Raw genomic sequence first — 9,561 nt, 5'->3', positions numbered from 1 at the left:
TAAGACTATACTTTCAGGGATCATTTCTATAGTTTCTAACTTGAGAATTGTGTTTCTGAAGTGTCTGGTCTCGCCAACCACGAAGAAGAGATGTGATGTTTCTCTCTGAGTTTGAAGTGGACACTGATTAATGATTCAGTTCATGTTATCACTGTCATTGATGAATAATCTTTGCTTCCTTTGTGAGCAAACAGGAGAGGAATGTGATCAGAGTGGGTTTCTAAGTTGTGTGAATTAAAAATGACTGTGTTAAACTTCATGGGTTAGTTTTGTACTTGTTAAAGATAAATTATGTCTTTTCAAGCATAAAGCACAATTTCAAAACTGCTGACATTGTGTTGCTTAATGGTGACATCTGCTGGACTTCCGTAATTATTAGGCATCCTGGATAAGGAGAGTGGAGGGACTGTGACATGTGGGCAGAAAATTATTAAAGTTATTTCTATGTAAATAAAAGTTTATTTTTATTCCTATTAATCTGAATACAGTCAACATAATTTGGCTGAGTAATACAGAGTCAAATAAAAAAATACAGAAATCTGTGTAGCAATAAAATATATGGTGTTGGTCATAAAATTAGAATATCATGAAAATGTTGATTTATTTCAGTAATTCCATTCAAAAAGTAAAACTTTTATATTATATTCATTCATTACACACACTGATATATTTAAAATGTTTATTTATTTTAATGTTGATGATTATAACTGACAACTAATGAAAACCCCAAATTCCATATCAGAAAATTAGAATATTACTTAAGACTAATTTAAGAAAAGGATTTTTAGAAATGTTGGTCAACTGAAAAGTATGAACATGAAAAGTATGAGCATGTACAGCACTCAGTACTTAGTTGTTGCTCCTTTTGCCTGGATTACTTCAGCAATGCGGCGTGGCCTGGAGTTGATCAGTCTGTGGCTCTGCTCAGGTGCTATTAGAGTCCAGGTTGCTCTGATTGTGGCCTTCAGCTCTTCTGAATTGTTGGGTCTGTTGTATCACATCTTCCTCTTCACAATACTCCATAGATTTTCTATGGGGTTACAGTCAGGTGAGTTTGCGGGCCAAGAACACGGATACAGAAATTTAGCTTTCTGCACAATTAAACGTATGCTGCAGCTATTTCTTCCTGTCACGAAGGCTTCGGTGACAGAACAGTTTTTAATCACCCGCTGATGAAGCGTTTTCTAAAAGGTGTACGGAGACACAGACTGGTGTCATGCCCACTAGCTCCACATTGGGACCTAACGGTGGTTCTGCAAGCTCTGATCAAAGCTCCATTTGAGCCTTTAGATCAGGTGTCACTTAAATTCCTGTCACTTAAAACAGCCCTGCTGCTGGCTTTGGCATCAGCAAAGAGAGTGAGCAATTTATCTGCGCTCTCTGCTGCCCCGTCATGCCTCAGGATTCAAGCTGATGGCAGCTCAGCTACGCTGAGACCAAACCCAGCTTTCATACCAAAAAACATCACAAGTTCATTTAAATCGAGAATGATAACATTGGAGGGGTTTTATCTCTCCCCCCCCCCAAAAAAAAAAAAAAATCAGAGGAGGAAGCATCATTTCATCTCCTCTGTCCTGTGCACGCGCTGGCACGTTACATAACACGCATGGCTCCTCTGCGTCAGACTCAGCGTCTGTTTGTGCATTATAGGGACGTCTCTGCAGAGCGCCCGTTATCCACTCAGCGCCTTTCACACTGGCTGTGTGAGGCCATTTCTGAAGCTTACAGGGCATCAGGATTGGAGCCTCCAGAGAATCTCAGAGCTCATTCCACCAGAGGAATTGCATCTTTTACAGCCTTGCATAGAGGAATGACAGTGGAGGACATATGTACGGCGGCTGCTTGGACATCGCCATGTTCATTTATTCGTTTCTATCTGCGTGATGTTTCTGTTTTCTCCATGACCCATTCTGTTCTTAGTGTTCTAACAGAATGAATCGTACTTGTTTCATGGAATTTTGTTTTAAATTCACATCTGTCTGCATGCAAATACATTGTAAGATATTTATTATCAGTCACAAGTTTGTGACTGCTGCTTTTATTGTTACTAATCAGTTCATGACTACTGTTACCAATCAGTTCATTTGATTACTAATAAGTTCATTTGTTTTTAATCAGTTCATATTGAAGAGCTGTTGACCTGCTCTGCTCACTGTTACACGGTTACAATTTGTAACCTCTGTTCTTTTCCATTCTCAGCAGCAGGATTGCTTTCAGCCTTCCCTTTTTTCCCGTTGGAAACTTTTTCTCTCTGAGGCGCTCCTGTGCATGATACTCGTAATTACGCAGTGCGTAATTACACACACAGAAAGCTGAGTGATGACATGTTTTTTTGGTGCAAGCAGGCACTTCATATTGTGTCTGAATTTACCCAGTGAGGCATAGACTACATCCTGCTTCGCCTTTAACCCACTAGCGATAGCCTTAAAGGGCGAAGCCTATACGAAATAGAACGTGTGTTACGTACTGTAACCCCAGATTCTATGAGTATAGAGGCGCAGCCCTTTAAGCTCTGGGCCTCACTGGTTCCTAAATGGCTGAAGAAAAAAGTTATTTGGGAGCCGATTACCCAGTCTCACCGTAATTTATACGGACCGGGGGTGAGGCACACACAGCAGGTGGGCTTGGACTAAAGTTTTCAGTGCTGCGCTGTGTGCGAAGGGATGAAACCCACTAGCAATAGCCTTAAAGGGCTGCGCCTATACTCATAGAATCTGGGGTTATAGTACGTAACCAATCTTTGTGGGCCAAGAACAGGGATACCATGGTCTTTAAACCAGGTACTGGTAGCTTTGGCACTGTGTATAGGTACCAAGTCCTGTTGGAAAATGAAATTTGCATCTCCATGAAGTTGGTCAGCAGCAGGAAGTATATGAAGTGCTCTAAAACTTCCTGGTAGACAGCTGTGTTGACCTTGGACCTCAGAAAACACAGTGGACCAACACCAGCAGACGAAATGCTGGTGTTGGTCCACTGTGTCCACAATCTGGTCAAGACTGTGGAAACTTGACACTGGACCTGAAGCAACGTGGATTCTGTGCCTCTCCTCTTTTCCTCCAGACTCTGGGACTTTGATTTCCAAAGGAAATGCAAAATTTACTTTCATCAGAGAAAATAACTTTGGACCACTCAGCAGCAGTCCCAGATGGGACACTTCTGATGCAGTCTCTTGTTCAAGAGTGGCTTGACACAAGGACTGTGACAGCTAAAACCCTGGTCTTGCATACGTCTGTGTGTGGTGGTCCTTGAAGCACTGGCTCCAGCTGCAGTCCACTCTTTGTGAATCTCCTCCACATATTGGAATGGATTTTGTTTCACCATCCTCTCCAGGGTGCAGTTATCCCTTTAGCTTCTACACTTTTCTACCACATCGTTTCCTTCCCTTCGCTTCGCTATTAATGTGCTTGGACACAGAGCTCTGTGAACAGCCAGCCTCTTTAGCAATGACCTTTTGTGCCTTGCCCTCCTTGTGCAAGGTGTCAATGGTTATCTTTTGGAAAAAGAAAAAAAAAGTGCAGTTATTCCTATTAATCTGAATACAACCAACATCATTTCAGTAATACATTGTCAAACACAAAATTTACAGAAATCTCTTTTGTAATAAAGTACCAATGAAATGGTGACATTACAGTGACAGTTGTGTAGAAATAATTTAGGAGATAAAGGTGCTTGTGAACAGTGGTGTACTTGTTAAGAGCAGTTGTAATGTTCCTAGCTGAGCGTGAAGCTGACAGTAATTACTGATTCAATTTATGTGATTGCTATCATTGATATTTGTTTTTGATGCCTTCGGGAGCAAATAGGAGAGGACTGTACAGTTTAAAACGTTTTAAATAGATTACCATACATCCCTCCTGAGAATAATACCAAAAAAAAACCACACATTTTCTGTCATTGTGAACATTGTGAAAACAGTTGCCAAGTCTTCATGCAAGTTAGTTTGCTTTGGCAACCCCTGACAAGGGAGCATGCCAAAAGAAAAAAAAAAAAAAAACAGCTATTTTTTTAAAGTAATAATTCTTTGCTTTGAACATTTTGCCTCTCAAGATTAACTCAGAGTAAGAGAGACAGTGCTGTGAGTCGGATGCAATTTTAGAACATGATTTTGATGAGACTACTCTCAGGTATCCTTTCTATAGGTTCTAACTAGAGAAACGTGTTTTTGATGTGTTTGGATTTGATAACCACAAAGAGTTCAGAAATTTCCTATGATAAATTAAGCTAGCATGAACAGAAAGTTGGAAGACACAAGTTTTTTTGTTTGTTTGTTTCTGTTATTGATATTTTGCTACTTCTCTTTGTCACAGTAAGAAAGTAGGATGGAAATACAAGCTGATTAGCTACATGAACCTTTAAAAAAAACAATAATAAAAGTGCACAATATCACCTGAAACCTCTGTTAATTTTATTTATTGTACAGTAGAGATGCTTTTCTTTCTAAACGTAATTGAACAGTGAGGCTAATTTATTTCCTTTTTACTGTTGACTGACTGAAATCCTTTTGGTCTGACATCAAAAAGTGTAACAAGTAACAAGAGAACCAATCTGTGTGCACAGATTAATTGAATTAAGGGGACTGGTTTTGAAACTGTGGGCACAGTTTAATACTGGTAAACTGAGGGGATGGATTCATACATTAAATTTAATTCTTACCATGACCACAGTTGGTGCTCTGTACAATTTATAGTTATACAGTTACAGCACCCACTAATACATAGGTACAATTTGTACACGTGTGCCAACTAAACATAAACTAGAATAAGTGATGAGTTCTACTCCTCTTTATGCCAATGAGAAAAGCAAAATGATAATCTTCTTGTTTGCTTCAGATATTACTGTAAAGTATTCGAAAAAAGACAACGGATTAAAATAATCTTATTTTGAAAACCCTATTTAAACAGGAAGTGACGTTTTACGCATTCTCGTTGACGTAGTGCGTAAATAAGTTGTCCAAGCTGTTGTTAGCTCTGTTGATTTCATTTTGCTATCCCGTCTTGTTCTAGAAATGTCGATGACAAGTCTATATTGACCTTTGAGCGTTCAAAAGTAGAACGAAGCTGGCATTTTGTTTGATAAGGAAACCGGATATGACTTTGTAACGTGAATAGAAAGAACGTCTCGCGTGGATAGTAAAGCGAGTTTTTGATCAACTAGCTAGCGAGTTAGCAATACAGCTCCACTCCGTGCGCTGCTCATGATCTCTTTCCCCTCCGTTTACCTCTTCCTTGGGTTTCACACTCTGTTATAAGGCTTCTCTGGGGGAGAATGAACTGGTTTTTTCCCCAGTCTAAAGGCTCCGGACCGCTCCCTCTTAACAGCCTACAGCAACAAAAACAGCGGCAGATCGAGTCTCTGAAAGCTGCTCATCCCAGGTAAGATGAACGATGATCTGTCACAGTACCCGGCCCCCGACGCTGAACAAACAGTTGCTTTATCAAACTGTTGAGTCAAACTGTTTGATAAAGCAACCGCAGTGTTTCTTTTTCGCTTTAACAAGTTAAGTTGATGTGACAGAACACTCAGTGATCATATGGTGTTTATGTGATTGTTAGCAAACGACAAGCAACATTTAAGGAAGTGTGACACCAAACTTTTTTGTTACTCTGTAAATGTGTCAAACGAACCCCAAATCAGTCATTTATGACGTCGTATTGAACTGTTAATGTTTGCCATTTATATTATCCATGATCTGACAGTCCAGTTATCTGTTTATAATCCTGATTACACAAGTTGTAACTGGTTGGTCGTGATCATATCCTGTGATTATTCCTGTCTTGATCACGCGTGCAGTTTTATGATGAGCTCGCGGAGATTAAAGTATTAGCTTTTGTTTACCAGGACTTATTACACCATGCTGACTATTTTAACCTACTTTTTATTCAGGTTGATGCATACAGCCATCTTAAACATTTGAACTTCTTGTGTTTTTTCTGTTGACAGACACAAAATGTAATTTGCTTAAACACGGATGTGTGACATGATTGGGATTACACAGTTTTAGCAACACAACCATTCTCAAATGTCCTTCATGTGATTTCTAATATTGATGTGACCAAATTAATGCTTCTCTTTTCATGGCAATGATTTTTGAAAGAAGTATCTGTAGACCCAAACGATAAGAAATTTCCTTAGGTCTTTTTTTTTTTAAATAGCAATTTAAATGTCCTGGTGGCTTTTTATTCCAAATTTTAGTTTTACTTAAATGGCTACATTAGCTTCGGATTGTTGGATGTGTTACAGTGCTATATGACTGAAATATAAAAAACATTTTCAAGATAAAGCAATTAAATGTTAGTTCTAATGTTTACACAACACTTTGTCATATTCTTACATAGTTTATGAGAAATCAGTAGAATTTAAGGCATGTTATTTCAATTATCTCTTTTTTTTTCTCAAGCAATACCAAACTAAATACTGATGGTAGGTTAAATGCATTTTATAAATGTGTAGCCTGTGATCAGTGATTCATGACGTGATTTTAACATCTCTGTATTGTTTTTGTTTTTTTCCTACAGCCTTGCAGAGATCCAGAAAGATGTTGAATACAGAATACCTTTCACAGTCAACAACTCCACCATTAGTGTTAACGTGTGAGTACATTTGCTGACATCCAGTCACAGCGCAAGATAATCTGCTTCTTCTGTTTCTAATTAAGTTCATCTTTGGTTGGAAATTTATTGATAGATTAAACTAATTCCAAAGGTCAAATTGCATTAAAAGATAAAACGTACATTTAAAAGAGAAAGGAATAAGAATATTTGAATGTTTCCTGACTTTTGAACCATTTTCAACTACCAAAGCCACATCCGATCGGCACACAAGTATCAGAACTAGATGTCAGGAGGAAGCTTGGTTTGAGTAATCTTTTTTCTTTTACATTATGTAAATTATCACTGCACTGCTTACCATCACTGTGAAGAAACTTTAATGAAATGCACTGTATGGGAACCTTCAGTTGCTTCACGGTTTAATCCCCAGATCGGCCCATGAAATTTGGATGGGAAAGGTGAAGCACCCACATCTGCCTCCACCCTTATTTGCCCCACTGTGGGCCTTTGAGCAAGGCCCTCAACCCACAAGCTGCACCCCATGCGCCTTAGGTGGCAGCCCTCTGTTTAATATCTTTACTCACATGTGTAATGGTAAAAAAGGCAGAGAATGTATTTCCCCGTTCAGGATTAACATCGTAAACATTGTTATTATTATTATTATTATTTATTTATTTATTTTATTTTTTTTTTCTTTGTGATGGCCTCCCTTCTCCCCTTACAGCCATCCTCTCCACACCATTATTATGAAATATTTATTATAGTGACTATCTAGTGTAGGTTTTTTTTTTTTTTTTTTTTTTTTTTAATAGGATAGAAAGAAAGAAAAGACAAAGTAAGACTCCAAAATATAAGAAATATACAAATAGAGCACACGTCAAAACACCCGGCCACTGTCTGTTCGCCTGCAAAGAACATGACGGTGTTATTATTATTATTATTGAATGGTTTTAACAGCATCTATCAGTTATAAGTGACTGGGGGAATTAAGAACAGAAATGACCTGAGACCACCTATGAAGCACTGTGTTTTGTTATGGTTTTAGTGGGTTAGATAACAGATAAACCACACTCTTCTTTGCTCAACTACAGAATCGTTAGAAACTTCTTGACATTAAAAAAAAACAAGCACAGGAACTTTTCATAAAAATTGTCTTGGTCTGTTAGTTTAACCTTTCAAATAAAGTAAAAACACATATTAGCCATTTTTCGTGGAATGATTACATTAAGAGCTATTAATCAAACTCTTTACTTGTTACTTTTTAATCTGGGTTTTGCCGGTCGAAGCAGATGGCAGCACGTCCCGAGTCTGGTTCTGCTGGAGGTTTCTTCCTGTTTAAAGGGAGTTTTTCCTTACCACTGTTTCCTTTGTGTTTGCTGAGGATGGAAGAGTGAAAATTCAGCGTAATCTGCTGGCTTCCTTAGATAGATCATTTTTACTAATTGACTTTTTTAATGTACACAAATGTTTCTGTTCAGTGCCCTGAGACGACTTCTGTTGTGACGGCGCTTTAGAAATAAACTGAATTGAACTGAAATGTTTTATATATATATATATTTGTGTGTGTGTGTGTTGTATGTAAATGTGACTTCTTAGTCCTGTGATCAGATTAGAAAACACTATAATAAAAACATATGATTTTATGTCATTTTTTCTCTTTTTTAAGTTGCTTATATTTTCTCACGGTATCTTCTTGCTACTCGTGGTTATTATAATTTAGCTAATAATCCAAAGAAAACGATAATACTTCTGTCCAAAATGACAAGATTTCAAAATGAAACAAAAAAGAATAACCAGCTAAAATGCAAATGTCAACAAGTTGTACACGACTAGCTGCAAGGGTCCTTTTTTTTGCCCCAAATAATATTCAATGACTGACTTTTCAGAAACATAGCATATATTTCATACATCTTTTTACAGGTTCTTGGACCAGATGATTTGCTTGTTTTGAATATTTTAAGTCCATCCATCCATCTGTGCAAATCAACACAGCTTGTAACACAATTATTACAGCACCTCAGACTGAGGAAGTCTTTCGGATGAAAGACGAAACGTTTCTACTTTTCGTTTTTGTTGTTGTTTTGCTTTGTTTTGTTTTTTGAACGTCCACAGGACCAGATTGAACTTTTTCAGATTTTCTACCTGGATTATTGAGCATGCGTCAGGATACTTGTAACACAAGTTTGTCTTGTCTTATTTTCTAGATTGCTGCCTCTTCAGTTCCCTCAGGACAAGCCGGTTGTTACTGTTTACCCCCCTGTTGGTCATCATTTAGTAGACAGTAATAATGGCACCATGATTACTAGCCCCCTTATCACTAATGTAAGTATCTGCCTTGGGTCAAGAAATGTGCTTTTCTAGATTTGATATGAAATGTCCAAGAAAATCCAAGGATTAAGGTTAGATAGATAGATCCAACATATGCTAATCTGTATACTAAAGCTTTGTGTGTTTTTTTTACTGTTTATACAAGAGTCATGTTTTATTAGTCTGGATTAATCTAGATTATCCCTAGCAAAGACAGAGATTGGCTGAGTATTTTTTACTAACACTCTTAAAATTTTTTATTGCTTTTTGTTCTCAATAAAAACTGTTGAGAGGTTCTAAGAAAATAAGCATATCTTCTCAAAATGGCTTTTGCCTACAATGCTGTGGCAACATTTCACAAACTTGAGGGAAATTCTAAACGGTAAAATCTGTGAGCCTGTAATCTGACTAAAAGTGAAACTGAAATGAGCAAGACGGTGATTTACATGAGTGAGATTCATGGGAACAAAAAATGGAAGTGTTTGCCTATTCAGAACATTTTTGCTGCATCTTTAGATCTTTACAGTGGCGAACACGGATTTATGATACTTTATATTTAGTTTGGACAACCAGTTCAGCCTCTTGTCTTTTATTTCTGATTAGAAATTCTAGTGTTCATAAACTGAAGTATTTCAACACAGTCCTGTGAGGAGTATGAAGTAAATAAAAAAAAGTAAATCAATTTTATTTATATATATATATATAT

The 9,561-nt window shown here is 37.5% G+C and overlaps 1 protein-coding gene and 1 non-coding gene across 3 annotated transcripts in view; both read left to right on the top strand.

Annotated features, from left to right (window-relative positions):
- The first annotated feature begins 1 nt into the window (after position 1).
- LOC119423268 lies at positions 2–217 on the top strand. Its single transcript, XR_005187450.1, has one exon. It is a non-coding gene; the product is annotated as a small nucleolar RNA U3 (small nucleolar RNA).
- Positions 218–4,941: 4,724 nt separating this feature from the next.
- The window catches only part of vps37a (VPS37A subunit of ESCRT-I), an 18,893-nt gene continuing 14,273 nt past the window's right edge, over positions 4,942–9,561 (top strand). For both annotated transcript variants that reach the window (XM_037690323.1, XM_037690322.1), the window contains exons 1-3: positions 4,942–5,372; positions 6,516–6,590; positions 8,753–8,870. In XM_037690323.1, the coding sequence (XP_037546251.1) occupies positions 5,266–5,372; positions 6,516–6,590; positions 8,753–8,870 (300 nt within the window). In that variant the 5' untranslated portion in view covers positions 4,942–5,265. The remainder of the gene's footprint in view (positions 5,373–6,515; positions 6,591–8,752; positions 8,871–9,561) is intronic.

The sequence above is a fragment of the Nematolebias whitei genome, chromosome 16 (genome assembly GCF_014905685.2).
Source record: "Nematolebias whitei isolate Nwh7 chromosome 16, NemWhi1, whole genome shotgun sequence".
In the NCBI taxonomy this organism is placed as follows: Eukaryota; Metazoa; Chordata; class Actinopteri; order Cyprinodontiformes; family Rivulidae; genus Nematolebias; species Nematolebias whitei.
Note: the sequence above shows the minus strand (reverse complement) of the source record. Positions and strands in the feature narration are given on the sequence as shown.